The 17,861-nt window shown below is 39.3% G+C and overlaps 1 protein-coding gene and 1 long non-coding RNA gene across 2 annotated transcripts in view; both read right to left on the minus strand.

The window, feature by feature from the left end:
- Positions 1–4,966: 4,966 nt before the first annotated feature.
- Positions 4,967–12,571, minus strand: LOC116506794. Its single transcript, XR_004255067.1, has 2 exons — positions 10,777–12,571; positions 4,967–7,095 (listed from the first exon to the last, which is right to left on the minus strand). It is a non-coding gene; the product is annotated as an uncharacterized LOC116506794 (long non-coding RNA).
- A 137-nt stretch (positions 12,572–12,708) lies between these two features.
- The window catches only part of ONECUT2 (one cut homeobox 2), a 96,713-nt gene continuing 91,560 nt past the window's right edge, over positions 12,709–17,861 (minus strand). The window contains exon 2 of the mRNA XM_032214709.1: positions 12,709–13,207. Within this exon, the coding sequence (XP_032070600.1) occupies positions 12,921–13,207 (287 nt within the window). The 3' untranslated portion in view covers positions 12,709–12,920. The remainder of the gene's footprint in view (positions 13,208–17,861) is intronic.

Here is a 17,861-nt window from a genome sequence, read left to right on the forward strand (position 1 = left end):
CTAACATTTGAAAATGGTCGGTCATTCCTGCAAATGCTGGAAAACACTGCCAGGTCTCACCATCACTGTATAAATTTGCAATCATAGAAACTATATTGCTAGTTCTTGTTATGATCTACCATAAAGCCAAAGGAACTCCTTTTGTGTTAGAAAAAATGCACAGCTCACTCATTTCCAGTAAAAGGTGACTTTTCAAAACTGCCACACCTAAACAATGTTCGTCTTAGAAACAGAGGAGCTATCGGCTGATTTTATTTGTTCATCTTAATTTGAAGTCAAATTCAATATGTACCGGACATATGTTTATTTCTGAAATGTGCCCTAATCCAAATGCTTATTCAAAATGGAAATGCCTCGTGTTTGCAAATTGCTATTTCAACGTTATGAGACAGAACTGTGCACGTTTTCACAGCCTAAATGCATGTATACACAAAACTGCTCCACAACCGCTAACGGATAACAGGCTTCATGCATAAATGAAATTTCATTAAATGGAAAGGAAACATTTATTTCCAAATGAAAAAAAAAATAGTTGCTATTAAGAACCACAATGCATTACACTGCTAAGTTTTTATTTTCTCTTTTGCTTCATGCATCAAAATGATAGCACTGAAATCATAGGAGTTGCTAATTATAATACTACACTGTTAAACACAGAACAATTAATTGTTCAGACCAAGTAGCACAAATGTAGAAAATAATCATACTTTTTTTTTTTCCCAACAGAGCAAATTAACACAGATTGTTTCTTCAGCAAAATATGAAAACTGTAAACTTTGGGCTCATTCTGCAACTTTTCCCAATCCGGAATAAATAAAACACCCAAAAAGGAAGAAGACTTACATACAACTTTAAGCGCACCGTTTTTTTCTTTTTCCTGTCTATTACAAAAGCACAACCTAAAAAGCTTTTTTAAAATTTCTTTTAAATCACAGTTACCAAAATGAAACAAGTGAATAATTTATTACATACGCTATAATAACATTACTCTAAACACTATTATCTATGAGGTATATCTGAGAAAATTCGGTAAGGAATTGAGCGGTCTGCCTTGCCAACATGCCCAAGTTTTATATTTTAAAGCTTTGGAACCATGAAGAGAGAAAGAAGGAGAGAGAGAGAGGAAAAAGAGAAAAAGGACCTTTGGTATTATTATTACAAACCATGTTGTTTGCAGGGTTGCATCGCAAAGCACCACAGTACAATAAGACCACCTCTTTCAAGATGGTGGCCCAGTTGACGCTGAGGTATTCACAGGAAGAATTTAAAAAAAAACGAAAGCACAGAAAGGTCTAGACTGGCAAAATCGTTGCTTTGGTTAAAGCAAGGCACTCGTCCTGTGGTAAACTCACACTTTGCACATGAAACATGGGTCTGGTAGAAAAAAGCAATTGCCGTCAAAAAGTCCTGCTAATTTTGATGCTTTTCTTGTATTTGGGGGCCTGGCCCTTCCTGGACATTCCCTTGAAGGGCAGGAAGCGTATGGGAGAGGCGGGAGAGGAGGCCGGGAGAGTTCATACAAAGATCTAACGTTGCCTTCCACCCCTGGAAGGCATCCTGAGAATTGTTATAGCTCTAGATTGAAGGCGTATTGCCATAAAATATGCACAGTAGTGCCCAAGAGAGGGGGAAGATGCTACCTTAGAGGGAAGGATGCGTCAAGGCAAAATCGAATGGTTGAAGGGTGGGCTGTTTTGTACTGATGAAGAGCACACTTTGTGTGGGAATCAAAAGATCATACTCTAACTGGAAATACCTTGTTGGAGGGGAAATAATCCTGAGGGGAGAGAACTATCTATCACCTTTCAGTTTGTCCATAGATATTTTATATTTTGCTATCCTGAATCTCACCCTAGTATCACTTTTGTTATTAAAATTAAAGGATCCTTGAGGAAATCATTCAAAAACTAGAGAATGGGTAAAGTTATTCAATCTTTTGGGGTTGATTCCCCACCCCAACACACCCTGTTGGATGAAACAAGGCAGGGTAAAGCCAGAAAAAGCTCAATTTGTTCCATGGGCTCTATAAAAGTCAAAGTGGCCATAGTGTTAAATGTGTTGTTTCCTAATGTTGTTCAAAAAAGTAGTAGTGACATCTTAGTAGCATAGCCTTTATTGTCACTGTACATCATGTATATCTTGTGGCACTTTAGCTACAGGTTATTAGGGCCTCCCCATGATTATGCTGTTCAGATTTGGTTGCAAACTACTGAACGATAGCATTGCGGACTTAGGTTTAAAAGAAGAATAAGTCATCAAATAACTGTGTTTCTTTTCAATATACCTAGCATATCTCCTCTATAAAATTATTCTATAAAAACTCACTAGAATAGGCTGCTACCTCTGCCTCTGACTTCTCCAACAACATGGCTCCACTTCTTAACCTGAAGTTGGCTATAACAATGTCCTAATTAATATCTCCTCTTTGTTACCAGCCCTGGTAGGGAAGCTTCCATTAAAATTCCCATCTTAAAGGTTTTCGCTGGAAGTCCAAATAGGTGGTCAATAGACTTTCAAGTGTGAGATACGTGGATGTGATTTGCACATAAGTTACTTTTGTTTCACGAGGCCTTTTGGTTAATCAGCTGGCCACAGATTGATCAAAGAGACTGTTTTAGTGTATTTTATAGATTTTTTTTTTGTATGTTCAGTCTATTACATTGTTTCAATAGCTTTACTCCTACTTGTTTCACTGCTGCATTTATTGCTATAATCTAAAACACAAGATTCTAATTTTACAAACTTTTTTTTGTTGCTGTTCATTTTTAACTTCATCGGTGATTCAGCATAATTCACATGGTAGTATTATATTTCGTTTTATCCCACGTTGGAATAAATCTAGGTGACTTGTTGTCTTAGCCATGAGACACTGTTTTACAGTATCTTGCTTCTTAAGACGTTAATAGCACTTTTAGCGATAGCACTTAGACTTATATAGCGCTTCACAGTGCTTTTTACAGCCCTCTCTAAGAGGTTTACAGAGTCAGCCTATTGCCCCCAACAACCTGGGTCCTCATTTTACCCATCTCGGAAGGATGGAAGCCTGAGTCAACCTTCAGCCTGGTGAGATTTGAACTGCCAAACTGCAGGCAGTCGGTAGTCATCAGAAGTAGTCTGAGATGCTCTCAAAATCCTGCCCTCAAAAGATGTTTGGAGTAGCAATCTCATTTTGGTATTCTGTCCCAGGACAGTAAAGTGGTAGCAGCCATACTATAATTTAAAATGTATGTGCATGCATGTATATGTGTCTGAATATATGTGTGTGCATGCATGCATGTCTATGTATGTCTACATGTATGTGTATCTATATGGGTTCATGGACCTTTTGAAATCTCCCAAAAAACCTCAATGAGATTTGTTTAACAATTTAACAACTGGCAATTAAAAAAAAACCCGAAAATTGCAGAATGTATTCTGGGAGCAAATGTATGGCCAGCTGGATCTTCCCTATTCATTCTAGTGTTGTGAATCACTCCAAGCGTTTCCCTTTGCCAGAATTTTATCTCTTAAACTTCACTTTCAGATGGACTGAGTGCAGTGCAACATAAAAGCACTTTGAACAAACTGAAATAAGATATAGTCCAATTATCCAGTCATGGATATTCCGAAACATGACTGATTGAAATTAATTCTATTTACTTCTAAGTGTGGATGCGGTCTTAAATATATCTAGCCTCCATTCTTGATTATAGTGTTTGGGCTTATTGGAGTGGAAGCTGAACCTGTTTGAAGGACATCCATTGATTACATCCAGTGGTGGGATTTAGCCAGTTCGCACCTATTTGGGATAACCGGTTGTTAACTTTCTAAGCAGTTCAGAGAACTGGTTATTGGAAGAAATCTCCTTTTGTTTTTTTCCACTTTACAGGGCTAATCCTGTAAGGAAGGCAGGAAGGAAACATTCTGGTGTTTCTAGCCTAATCTTTATTGCCCTGTTTACAGAAACTGCCTCTCTGGTTAACCCTTATTACATTGTAACAGCTAAAGCAAAGCACCCATCGTCCTGAGTGATGTTGAGTTGACCATGTCCATACGGTCACATGACCACTGAGTCCCACCTACCCAGCTGGTTATTAGGGCAGAGAATCGGTTATTAAATTATTTGAATCCCACCACTGGTTGACTGTTCATGCAACTTCTTAAACCAGTTCCCTTTGAAGTGTATATACCCAGGTCCTATAGCTCAAGCTTATTACTCTGAGTCTGACTACAGCTCTCTAGGGTGAGATTAGAGGACCTTTCTCCCCAACATCTTTTGAGTGGAAACCCCAAAATCATGAACCCACCAAGCATGTTTTTTTCCCCATTCTAAGCAGCTCCAAAATTTTCTCTAGAGTTTTTGGAATCCCAGTCAAGGCCCCAACCAGATTTAGCCAAAAATACAGGAGCTAACTCAAATATCAACTAGGGATTGCACAAAGGATTCCCATTTTCATCCGTACTATTTGGATTGCTTCTGGATGGCATGCCCATCCCTATCAACCAATTCAAAGTGGGTAGCAATAGCAGTTAGGCTTACATACTGCCCCATAATGCTTTTCAGCACTGTCTGGGTGATTTTTACAATGCAAGCATTATTTGCATATTGTCCCCAACAATCTGGGCCATCATTTTACTGATTTCGGAAGGCTAGAAAGCTGAGTCAACCTTGAGCAGGTTAGAATCGAACTCCTGGCAGTGAACAGTGAGTTAGCCTGCAATACTGCACTTTAACCACCGCACCACCAGGGCGCAATACTGCACTTTAAACACCGCACCACTAGGGCTCCAGGTGAAAAGGTGAGCATCACAATGAATTTCTCTTCTTGAAGACTGTGCTTAAGATCAAGCTGATAGGTTGTGGCAGAAGGGGAAGGGGAACAGGGCGGGAAGGGCAGTGACCAAGCTAAATACAAAAAAATAAAAATAAAAAAATCAGCTCCTTCAGAATTAGCAGGATCCCTCTAACGTTTTTCTTTTTTGGGGTGGGTGGGTGGGTGAGTAATTGAGTTGCAGCTGTACATACTGGATGTAAAAGAGAAAACGTTAAAACTATAAAGGGCACAAGCAAGATGCAGACCGCACAGAGAAAGAATTCTTTGGTATCTTTGGTATCATCAACACGATTAAAATTACAAATGGAAAAGTCAAGTGAGGTAGCCTCTTTGGTTCTCACTAGAAATAGAAAGTTTTTTTTTCCTTTTTCCTGTTTTTTTTAAACCTTTTTTTTTGTTTGTTTGTTTTACATACACACACACACACACAAAGTTCATTCTTGGAAGCAGCTACTTTAAGGGTTTCTCTCTTTTTAAAATTACCTACTTTTTTTTTTTTTTTTTTGCTCGTTGTTATTTTATATCTTTTTTCCCCCCAGCTTAGGTTTTTAAAAAGCCACAAAGTTCAGGCAAAGTGTTGTAGTGTTTGGGTTTTTTTTTTTAAAGAAAAAAAATCCCTTGTTGTTCCTGAATGTAGAGTTTAGACAAAATATTCCGTGCTTGTCCATAAAAGAAAAGAAGAAGAAATAATAATAATTCTATTGTTCTGACAGCAAATAAATTGTAGTGCTTTAAATTGATTTATTAAAAAAAATAAAATCTAAACTATACAAGGGCACCTTTAGTAGATGCTGAATAAGTTAAATAAATAAGTTATATTACGAAGGCATTTATGTGCCATAATAATAATTAAAAGGTATACCTCACTATTTTTTTCTTTTATCTTTTAAGTGAGATGAAAAGGAGGAATTAATTTAAATAACTTAAGGGTTGATCATTTTATAAAGTATTGAGATTGATTAAAATATATAAAACATACCTCAGTTTGGGGAAAGGGATGTGAGAGATTTTTCTTTTCCTTAGTAACTTTATTATTGTTGTTGCTATTATTATTATTATTTTGGTAACCTGAAACTGTAACAGAATCTGGAAACTTTACCGATATTCCCTTTTGCCCCCAAATAAAATGTCTGAGCTAACTTTCAGTTTGCATCTAGGATGCACTACAATTCTAAGTTCTTTAAATAAGCAAAAAATAATTCTAGCAAATAAAAGGCAGAATCCTGAAAGATGCTGATGAACAGGCCCCATTGAAATTTGAGACATATTTACGTAGAACATCCATTCATTTCAATGGCACATGCTCAGGAGCAGATCCAGGTGAATTGCAACTACAATAAACAAGAATGTCATCAAAATAATCACCAAAACCAATCAATTAGACCCCCTTCCCTGCAGTTTTAGCTCTAGCTAAAACTCTTTATTTATAGTATACGATGGTATACTATAAATATACCATTTATATGTATGAGAGTTTGCCTCTCATGATAATATGGAATGAACGCTTAACTAGAGCTAAGACTTCGGTTTTGAATCCCCATCTAATTAGAATAAATTTCAGAACTGATCAACAAATATAATGGGTTATATAGCCCAAACATATCAGGACAGAAGTAAAGGCTTTGTAGTTATCCGGCAAAAACATTTAAAGGATAACAAAGAAAATAATAATAATAATTCCCATAATAAATATATACTAGGCCAAGTGTCATCTAGAAAGATCACAAAATATTTAAATATGCTGACAAGCGAGAAAGAAGCTGCAGAATTTGTGTTTTCCCCCATTGCTATGTCATTTCTACATCTTGTCTTTTTTGCTTGTTTCTTGGTTGGTTTTGGGTTTAAAAAAAAAGAAAAGAAAAGAAAAGAAAAGGAGGTTGTATTCCCATAGGTCAGTCTGAGCGTTACATTTTGCTGGTTTTGTCCTTCATAGTCTTTGGGTTTAGCTTTAGTTAAGAGAGATCGAGAATAAAGCTATTCAACCGAAGTAATCAAGCACATTCTTTGTTCCTCCACAGATGATTAAACAATATCCAAGGTTTCTTGAAAGTTGAATTCATCTTGGATGTGCCCATGAAAAATAACTCCAAGCATAAAAGGTAAAAAGAGATGTTGGGATACTATTACACCATCATTCCTTTGAGAAAGAGAGCATATAAAATAGGCAGTACTCAAGGCAAGCAGACAGATGCTTAAATCAATACAGACACATAGCATGCTTAAAATACCGTCGCCATCTCCTAAAATCCCATTTGTACTTGGCTATTGTTTGACTTCCTGCCTGGGAAAAAAAAACCATAGTTAGGTAAAACTGTCAAAGAAAGCAGCCGCACCAGACAATAACTGACCAGGACAAGGGAACATAAAATAATTCCAGAGTAGGGGCCAGATGAAGCTGTTTAGATTGTAATGTAATGGATAGAGAGAGGATGAATAACTGGGAAGGTTCTGTGTGGGTTAAAAAGAACTGTCTAAATTGGGATTACAACAAGATTTTAAATTTTAATACTTTTCATATATAATTAAAACCAGAATATGCCTCTGGACTGAATAAACAGAGCCCAGCTCACAGGTTCTAACTAGGACCTGCAATGGTTCATTATATATTTCCTTCAACATTAGCATTGATGGCTTAGATATAACATCACCATTTCTCTAGATCAGTGTCCCTCAACTTTAAGCAATAGCAATAGCACTTAGACTTATATACTGCTTGATAGTGCTTTACAGCACTCTCTGAGCAGTTTACAAAGTCAGCATATTGTCCCCAACAATCTGAGTCCTCATTTTACCAACCTTAGAAGGATGGAAGGCTGAATTGAGTTAACCTTGTTTCCTGTCAGGATCGAATTCCAGACTGTGGGCAGAGTTAGCCTGCAATACTGCTTTCTGCCACCAGGGCTCCACCAGCAAGCTGGTGGAGGAATTATGGGAATTGAAGTCCTTATATTTTAAACTGCTAAAGTTGAGAAACACTGCTCTGTAGTAAGGATTACTGGTGGATCTACAGTTTGTATGTGTGAATATCTATCTATCTATCTATCTATCTATCTATCTATCTATCTATCTATCTATCTATCTATCTATCTATCTATCTATCTATCTTCTACCTATCTGTCTTCATGCACAATAAATATAAATGCATTCTACATAAAAATGTACATCCCTACCACCTTCCATACCACTAATCCTAGATTTAACATAATGCTGAAGTAATGAAACCAAAGCTGAAGTAATCTTAAAATCCTATTTGTTTTCAGAAACAGGTCCTGCCTTTGGTTAAATTATGAATGTCCTGTGCTTGCCACAAGCACTTTAAGAAATCTCAGTCAGACTGGCTTACTCTCTTATGTTTTGAGCAACATTAAAATAACACTGAAAAAATATAAATCTTACCATGTACAACAAGGACTATATTCTATATCGTCCTTTGAAAAAGGTGTTTAAAAACATGGATGAACTAAAAGTATTAATTGATCTGATCAATTTTGGGATGGGGTTTGTCCCCACTGCTCCTCTAAAGATTGGATAAAGAGTGAATTAATGAGAACAAAATCCGTGGTTAGCTGAGCAAAAGCTTCATTTCCTGCTTAATGGTTAGATTTTTTATTAGATCTTTTTAATGCACCTAACACATATGAGCACTTAGAGGAAAGCAAATATACCCATCCTTGTTCTCTGTAATATGTTGGCTTCTCAAATGATTATTTTTTTTGCGGCAGGAATTCTGTTTATTATAGCTAACCTAAAAACCAGTAGAGAACTGAAGACTGTGGATAGCTTTTCTACCTTTTTCCCATGAAAAGCTTAGATCTGAAATGACTCTCTCTTCCCCTCACAGGTACAAGCAGATTTATTGGGATGTTCTTTTATGTGGAGATTCTAATTCAAGCATAGTGTCAATATGTCTTGAACAGTTCAGAATATCCATGTTACGTATATCGAGATAATATGAATCATCGTATGTATGTATGTATGTATGTATGTATGTATGTATGTATGTATATATGTATGTATGTTGTACTTATATGCAGATAAATATTAGCAAAATGGCTAGATTTCCACTGAAAAAAACTGAGTCTGCCATGTTCTTTCCTAGGGACAGATTTTTGAAATTCTGATTTTTCTTAATTTATTGCTCCAAAACATCATGTATAATAGGAAGCAAACTCCACCTTTTTGTTCTTAAGCCCCTTGTATCCAGTTTATTCTATGGATATGAAAACTCTAAATTTCATATCCATAGAGAGTAAGCAAGAAAGACTTTGACTGAAATAGGCAGGAACTGTTACCTAGGCAAAAGCAGATAGAATATATTTTTTTAAAAAAGTCCAGAACAATGAGATAACATTCAGAAATCGCTCAGGCAGAAGCCTCCTTGATTCACTGGTGTATAAGAAGGAGAAGGCGATAGGGCACAATCAAACTTGCAAGATTTGTGTCAACCCCATTAGATAGATCAGTTCTGAAAATCAACTCCTTGGGAAGATTAAAACTGATTTTATGGAGATGGGCTATAATAACAGAGCCTTGCAAGTATGTTTCTGTATGTTCTAGATGATGGGGAAAAAATCACATCAGCAGATCCATATTATGAGTTAGAAAGAGCAGCCGGGATTCTGGATTTTCAGAACAAAGTTTATAGGCTTATTACTGTGTTTCCCCAAAAATAAGACAGGGTCTTATTTTGATCCCTGAAATAAACACTTGACTTTATTTTCAGGGAGGTCTTATTATTTTTGAGGTGCAGGAGGCAATGAGTGTGGTCACCTGATGGCTTCTGATGCGTTGCAATATTTCGGGGAGGGCTTATTTTCAGGGGAGGGCTTATTTTAGCACATGCACTCAAAAGCCCGATTGGGCTTATTATCTGGGGAGGTCCTATTTTGGGGGAAACAAGTAAAGGCTAACATCCTTGACTGTTATAGGTTGAGTTCTGGAGGTCAGTGAGATGGGAACTGAACAGTGCTGAGTTCTTATGATACAGGTGTGCTAGGCAAGACGGGAATATGGTAGAATGGGGAAATAGGGTATAAATTGAAATAGCTTAAGAAGGGAAGCATGATTTTCCAGGGATGCACTGATCTAGCAGGAAGGCCCTAGATTGTACTCATGTCTCAATAGTATATGAATCACATGAATTACTAAGTCAAACTGTCTGAACAACTACAAGTAGCCTTCAATCAACAACCATTCATTTAGTTTGAAATTACAGCAGCACTGGGAAAAAAAGGTGACTTATGATCATTTTTCACCTTACAATCTTTGCAGCATCCCCATGGTCATGTGATTAGAATCTGGGTACTTGGCCACTGGCATGCACTTATGACAGTTGCGCCATCCCAGGGTTATGTAATCACCATGTGTAATGTTCCCCAGCTGGCTTCCGACAAGCAAACTCAATGGGGGAAGTTGGGGATCTCTTATCAAACGCATGATTAACTTAACAAGTGCAGCGATCCATTCAACAACGGTGGCAAAAAAAAGACCACAAAATTGGGCACAACTTGCTTAATGACTGTGTTGGTTAGCAATGGAAATTTTGAACTCAATTGTGGCTGTAAGTTGAGGGCTACCTATAATTGTTACCTGGCCAGATTGTATGATGTGAGGCTCCTTTCCAACATATTCCTGTATCAACAAATACAAATATAATTTCTTCTACATTGATAATACTTTTTCCTCCAATCCCCAACCCTTAGATGAACATTTTCAAAAGCATAAAAAATCACATAGCCCTCTTGATTCAAAATTAACATTTGACTGATGAAGTTTTCCTTCCTACATCAGATTTAGTTTAGTATCCCAACATCTTATACTTGGAGTTCATGGAATCCTGAGAAGATTCCATGTGGGAGCAGAAACTAGGAAAAATAAAATAAAAACAAGAAAAGAACTTTAAAAGTAATCCCTTTTGTGTGTGTTGGTTTGTTGTTGCTCAAAAGAAACATAAACCATTTACCTTCACACAGATCAATGGTGCTAAAAGCATTATTCGCTGTGCAAGGGGAGAGAATGAACTGAACTAAAAGTTGTGAGAAATCCTCATTCTTTGGTATTGTAGCTGTTGAGGTTTCGGTTGCTCTGTTCCTTGTTCTTTTGAAAAAACTGCATAGGCACAAATTAAAGACAATCTTCAACTTTAAGATTACTGAGTTGTCAAATGAAGCAGCAATCCTGTTGGCTTTTCCATTCGTTTCCTTTCTTGTCAACCCTTTCTTTGAACTCTGCTTCCTAAAAATGTACCAAGATGTCTGTCAAAACACAGTGTGTTATCATTGGTTTATTTTTTTTTTCCTGACGTGTTTCCTTGTTTGGTTTGGTTTGTTTTTTTTTAATTATTATTCATTTCTTTCTTTTATTTTATTTTTTCCCCTTAAACGGAACAGTTTGTTGCAGAAGAAATAGGTGCAGAAAAAGTTTCTTTGGTTTCGATTAAGTAGTACATAAAAGAGTCTCAAGTGTCTTTAAAGGATCATTACAGCATTTGGCTTGCTAATAAACACTCAAGTGGTGTTTGAAGGAAAGGGGCTATTCACTGGTAAATGTGCACATTGTGTGACCAGAGGAATTCTGATGAGGACAATAGTGTTTATGCATCGGTAGGTGAGCACGGTACCCTAGTGCGATTAAAAGTTAGCATTGCTACTTCACTCGAGAAACTACATCTCTTTCAGCTCTCTGGGAAGGTGGGCTGAAAGAGCCATAGTTTGACCAACATTGTTGGCTAATGTATGCAAGATCTGACAAAATCGACAATGACAACAAAATGGCAATGAGATAAGGATATATAGACATTATGATGGTCTTTGGTTTGCAGTCTCCTGCATCTTTGGTAGTGTTGCATTTCTCTGACATGAAGTGATAAATGGAGATGGTTTTTTCGTCCATGGAACAGGCTTGGACCACACTTTTTAAAGGAAGTGCGCCCATGGTAAGAGACAGTTGAAGGCGTTTGTTTCTTTTTCCTGCTGAAACACCAACTAATAGAAATATAAAAATTATGTGGCAAAAAAAGAGATATCCTTAATCTACTTCGATAATAATGGCATGGTGAAATTAATGATTTGGTGGTTTTTTTAAAAAACAACAACAACAACACATAGATCTTTGTTGCATTTGCTCTTTGTGTGGTAGCATCTAAACGGGCTTCCTGAGTGTGAGTCTGCACTATGTACACATAGAAATTGTGAAAAACCTGCAAAAGTGTGCTTGAAACCAACATGTTCACTAACAACCCCCTCCTGACTCCGAGCACGTCCTAGAAGAACAGGCAAACAACCCACAGCTGTTTACATCTATTGCTTTTGTGCTTGATAATTTGGCTTCTGGGAACCAAATCTTTGATCCTTGTCCTTAGACACAATTCTTTTTTTTTTTTTAAGAAAAAAGCCCACATAGGCTAAGTTGGATGATACTGAAAAATATTGAGTCTCTAAAGTACAACCCAGTGTTCTTAGGTCTAGTTAACATTTGTGCTCAGTATTTGCTTATTTCCATGTTTGTTTGCTTTGGTATACGAGTGTGGAGAATCTAAGTGTTTAGAAAATGGATGGGGTCAGCTGGGTTTGAACCTTCGATAGTGAGAAATCTGTTCAATTAGGTGCCATTTTGTTGGCTGCTCCTTATGGCCCCAAAGATAATGAACTTTGATTGGCTCTATCACACCATCTATGAGTTAATCTAAGGCAGGGGTGTTCAACCTTGGCAACTTTAAGACTTGTGGGCCTCAACTCCAAGAAGTCCCCAGCCAGCCATGTTGGTTGGGGAATTCTGGGACTTGAAATTCACAGCTCTTAAAGTTGCCAAGGTTGGACACCCCTGATCTAAGGCATGAGAGAGCACCTCCTGTTTCTGACATGCTTAGTCTGCCTGGAATATATTTTTGACCTGCACGAGAAAGAAAGAAAGACAGACAGACAGAGAGAACCCCCAAAGCCTAATTCTCATCTGAATTAAATTAAACTGAATGCCCCGTGTTGCAAAGTAGTATTACGGTTTAAGAGAATTGTGCTTTCAAATCACCAGTGAAGGGCCCCGTTAAGAATCCGTTCCTTTTAAATAGATATTAGTTGAGTTGTGCCCAATTCAGATTCGGTTCTTTGATCATGCTTTGGTACAAGTGCTGGAGGTTGCCGAGGATCCCCCGGTGCTCAGATCATCCTGCCATTTCTCAAGACTCCGCCTCCTAGCATTCATGAAGAAGTTACTGACCGTAGTAAGTTCCAAGCCCAGCTGTTGTGAGATGGTGATCTGCATTTCTTTCGATGGACGTTTGTTCTCTTTGAAAATGGCAAAAAGTGTTCTGCGTTGGAGATCAGTGAAAACCAGACGAGATTTCTTCTGGGAGTTGTTCCTATCTTTGTTTGGTTCTTGCTCTTTGCGTTTGCATGCTTGGGGAAGGAAAGAGGGAGACAAAAGAAGAAGACAAGGATCAGTGCGTGTATAGGAAGCCACAGAGCTGAATTATACACGGGAAAATGCCAAGGAAACTAGAGTCTAGGTCAGTGGTCAGTGGTCAGTGGTGGGTTTCCATTTTTTTACTACCGGTTCACTTGTACATCTGTGATGCACTTCTGCGCATGAATCTGAGCGGGTGGACAGAGCCTCCCGCCACCTCCACTACTGGTTCACCCAATCTGGGCTGAACCGGCTGAAACCCACCTCTCTCAGGGGTGTTAAACTGGATTGTTCAAGGGCCAGATCAGCATTCTCCTCCTCCTTGGGGTCGGAGGGGGGGGAGACAGGATGGACACCTCCAGCAGCATCCTGCTGGCCAAAATAGGGCACATGAGACCCCTTGTGTCCCATTTTGGCCAGCAAAGTGCCATAGGACACTATCCAGGCTGAAAATGGAGCATGGGGGGAGGCACATGCTCCCATGGCCTATTTTGGCTACCAGAGGCAGTGCAGGCCAGTCCTTTGCTATTTCCAGGCTGGCCTGAGGGCCAGATTTAAGCACTTCATGGGCTGCATCCAGCCTGCGGGCCTTGAGTTTGACACCCCTGTTATGGTAACTAGTCTTTGCAAATTGAAGAATCATTAGGGTCTCTTCTGATTGAAATGATTAATAATACAGACTGTGGATATTATCTGCAATTTTTAAATATATTTTAGTTAATACCAAATATACGTGGTTACAGATAGTGCTATAGAACAGTGGTTCTCAACCTTTTCTTCAACACGGACTCCCTTCAACACCTTTTGTGACCATGGACTCCCAAGACGTAACTCAAGATTTAAATTGCAACATTTCTTCAAGCCTTTGCAGATCCTCCCCCCATGACATCGTGGCCCCCTCCCAGTGGTCCACAACCACAGACTGAGAACCACTGCTTTAGGAGATGAGCAAGCTGAGGCAGAAGGGTGGGGTCAAAGCAGTGGTGGGATTCAAATAATTTAACAACCGGTTGTCTGCCCTAATGACCATCTGGGTAGGTGGGGCTTGGTGGTCATGTGACTGGGTGGGCGTGGCCAACTCAAGGTCACTCAGGTCGATGGACCTTAGCAGTTACAATGTAATAAGGGTTAACCGGAGAGGCAGTTTCTGTAAGCAGGTCAATAAAGATTAGGCTAGAAACAACACTAGAATGTTTCCTTCCTGCCTTCCTTACAGGATTAGCCCTGTAAAGTGGAAAAAAACAAAAGGAGATTTCTTCCAACAATCGGTTCTCTGAACTACTTAGAAAGTTACCAACCGGTTCTCCCGAATAGGTGCGAACTGGCTGAATCCCACCACTGGGTCAAATGCATAATAAATTTAGAGTTTTTGCATTCCCACAAGAGACCCAAGTCTTTCCCCCTCCCCTCGTGAATTCTGTTGACTTTATCCAACATCCACTTGGCTTGACTGCTAGTAGATCAGATTCTTGTGCAGAGGTAGTAAGGAACAAACTTTTAGTGCTTTGAATCTGACTCCTACTCCTGATTACTTGTGCCTAACAAGTCCTCAACTTACAATAAATCATTTAGCAATTATTTGAAATTACAATGACTCTGAAAAATGTGACCTGTATCTGGGCCTCGCACTTACAAACAATGCAGCATCCCCACAGTCAACGTGATCAAAATTTGGGCTTGGCAACTGACATGTATTTACAGCGGTTGAAGAGTCCTAAGTTCATGAGATCATCATTTGCCACCTTCCCAGCCAGCTTCTGACAAGCATAGTCAATGGGAGAAGCCAGATTTAATTAACAACCACATGATACCCTTAACAATTGCAGTTATCAACTTAACAACCCTAGCAGAAAGGGTCATAAAATTGGAGGTGACTCACTTGCCTTGCTGAAGCAATGAAAATTCTGATCCCAATTTGAGGAGGGGAAGGAAGAAAGGGTAAAGCAGAGGGAGTAAGGGAGAGGAATTAAGAGTAGGAGAGAGGAGAAGAAGGAGGAGAAGAGAGGAGGAGGGGGGAAGAGAGGGGAAGAAGAAAGGGGGAAGGAGAGGAGGAAAGAAGAAGGAAGAGAAGGGAGGTTGAAAAGATAGAAGGAGCAAGGTTTTTGCAAAATAAGATGGAGACATGGGGTAGCAAGAAATTCACCAAAACTGTATTTCTATATATTTGTAAGAAAATAATAATAAAGATTAATGATGAATAGATAAATATTAATAGCAATTATAAGAATGTATATTTGTGAATAAATTTGACAGAGAAAAATAAAAAAAATATTATTAATAAAAAAAAATCTGATCCCAATTATGGTTGTACAGTAAATTGAGGAGTGCCTGCAACTTGCAAGAAGTACCATCCAGGTAAACTAGATTGTAACATGGGATTGTACAATCTGTATATGTAGGTTCAGGATGAACAGCTGTGTCTCTTTCCCATAGCCACCCCACACTCACTAATATTAGGAATGCCATAGTTTTGCCCCCCGGAAGTGTTTTTCAGCTTTTGCTGTCCTGAAGGAGGTGGCAAGTGCTTTGAATTCCTATAGGCATTTTCTGGGTCAGGCATCCCCAACCCTCAGGCTGCAGCCCACTACCATGGCCTGTTTAGAACTGGGCCACACACAAGGGGGTGTGTGAGTGTACATGCATCAGTTTTCAGTTGAGTTTATTTATTTATTTATTTATTGGGTGGTATTGACTATGGGCTGGGTTCCGGCTTCTTCTACTGCTGGTTCAGGGACATGCTGTGAGGGTGTACGTGTTTTGGGGGCGCACATGCATTGGGGGCACACGTGCTTTGGTGGGGCGCATGCTTTGGGGTACATGCACTTCAGGTGTGTGTGGTTGATGCATGCTATGCACACATGCACAGTAGGTAAAAATGCTTCTGCGCATACGCAAAAGCAAAAACCAAGATGGCATGGCCTATTGCACCGCCGATAGGACCAGTTCAGGGGCGTAGCCAGCCGAGTTGCTACCTACTCGGCCGAACGGGCTGAACCGGTAGGAACCTCCTCTGTATTGACTTACCTTCCCTACCGGTTCACAAGCCTCCGCCATGTGGACAGCCTTCCACGGATGCGCTTTTGGTGAAGAAAGTGCCTAAATGGGATGCCATAGAGCCGGCGGGAGTGGGCGGGGCCACCTGCGATTTCCACTACTGGTTCGGAAGAACCGGTCTGAACCTGTAGAATACCACCTGTGACATGCATGTGCAACTCCATTTGCATGAGCAGCAGAAGTTTGCACTCGTATGCGAAGCTCCGTTTCCTGCCGCTCACATGGAACAATTCTCTCTCCTTCCTCACCAGTCCATCAAATTGGAAAGATTAGGGCTGGGTGTCCTGGGTGATATACGGAATACCAGCCTAGCTGCTCCCCTTTTATAGAGTTGGGAGTGCCATACAGTACATAAATAACAGGGAGTTCATGTACCCGAGCCGAGGTGGCGCAGTGGTTAGGGTGCAGTACTGCAGGCCACTTCAGCTGACTGTTATCTGCAGTTCAGCGGTTCTAATCTCACTGGCTCAAGGTTAACTCAGCCTTCCATCCTTCCGAGGTGGGTGAAATGAGGACCCAGACTGTGGGGGCGATATGCTGACTCTGTAAACCGCTTAGAGGGCTGAAAGCCCTATGAAGCGGTATATAAGTCTAACTATTGCTATTGCTACCTCTACTCTGCAGTGCTAGGACTCAAACTGCCAGAATATAGAGACCTTCTCCAACATCCTTCCAGCCACTGAGCCACCACGCCTCCTGTTAAAGGATATACTTACTACGGTACAATAATGAGCTGTGGTGGCACAGTAAGTGGTGGAACCGTCCCTGTGAACATAAATTATCAGCCACATGCCTGAGTACATTACAAGAAGAACTAAGGACACATCGTACAGCAAAAAAAAAAAAAAAGTTAAAATAGATCTTTACAAATTTAGTTAGAAATAACTATTGGAAGTACCATCACATTCAATATTGTTTAGTTGTAGCTTTGCAGCCCGAATTTTTTTGAATACTATGAGCATGAACGTTCTGCTTTAGTGAAGATAAGGGAGTGGAAGTTAGTTTTATCAATTTATCCTTTATTTGCAATGGTCAACATTATCTTTCCCATTGAATCCACCAACTCTGTAGTGATATTGATATAGGTTGATTCAAATTGCCTAATAATGAGCTGAGATTTCTGAATATCAGTTGATGAACTGAATTAAGTTGGATACTTGATTTGGCTAAGTCTGATCAGACACACAAGGATGTGAGTTAGACTTACTTTTACCTTCTCTTTCTATCTGGGAAATGCTATGCATGACATAAATGAAACCTTCCTCCAAAAGGAACAATCATTTGGTATCTCATAATCTATATATATAAAAACCAAGTATCACTCACTCATCACGAAATCTCCAGAAACGTAAAGCCTACAAACTTGAAATTTGGCACGTATGTTCCTCTTGGCTTCTAGGTGCTTGCTAAGAAAGGATTTTTCGAAATGACCATCAGATCATTAGTATTTTTTATACAGTAAAACGTTCTGATACTAAGGAGTTCTACTTCCCCTCCCCACCTGAAAAGAACTCTGTTCCAACTACCAGTTGCCTCAAACACTCCGTTACCTCAGTGCAAAATGGCTGACATTCCACTGCTTCATTCAGCAGT

The sequence above is a fragment of the Thamnophis elegans genome, chromosome 3 (assembly GCF_009769535.1).
Source record: "Thamnophis elegans isolate rThaEle1 chromosome 3, rThaEle1.pri, whole genome shotgun sequence".
Taxonomy (NCBI): domain Eukaryota; kingdom Metazoa; phylum Chordata; class Lepidosauria; order Squamata; family Colubridae; genus Thamnophis; species Thamnophis elegans.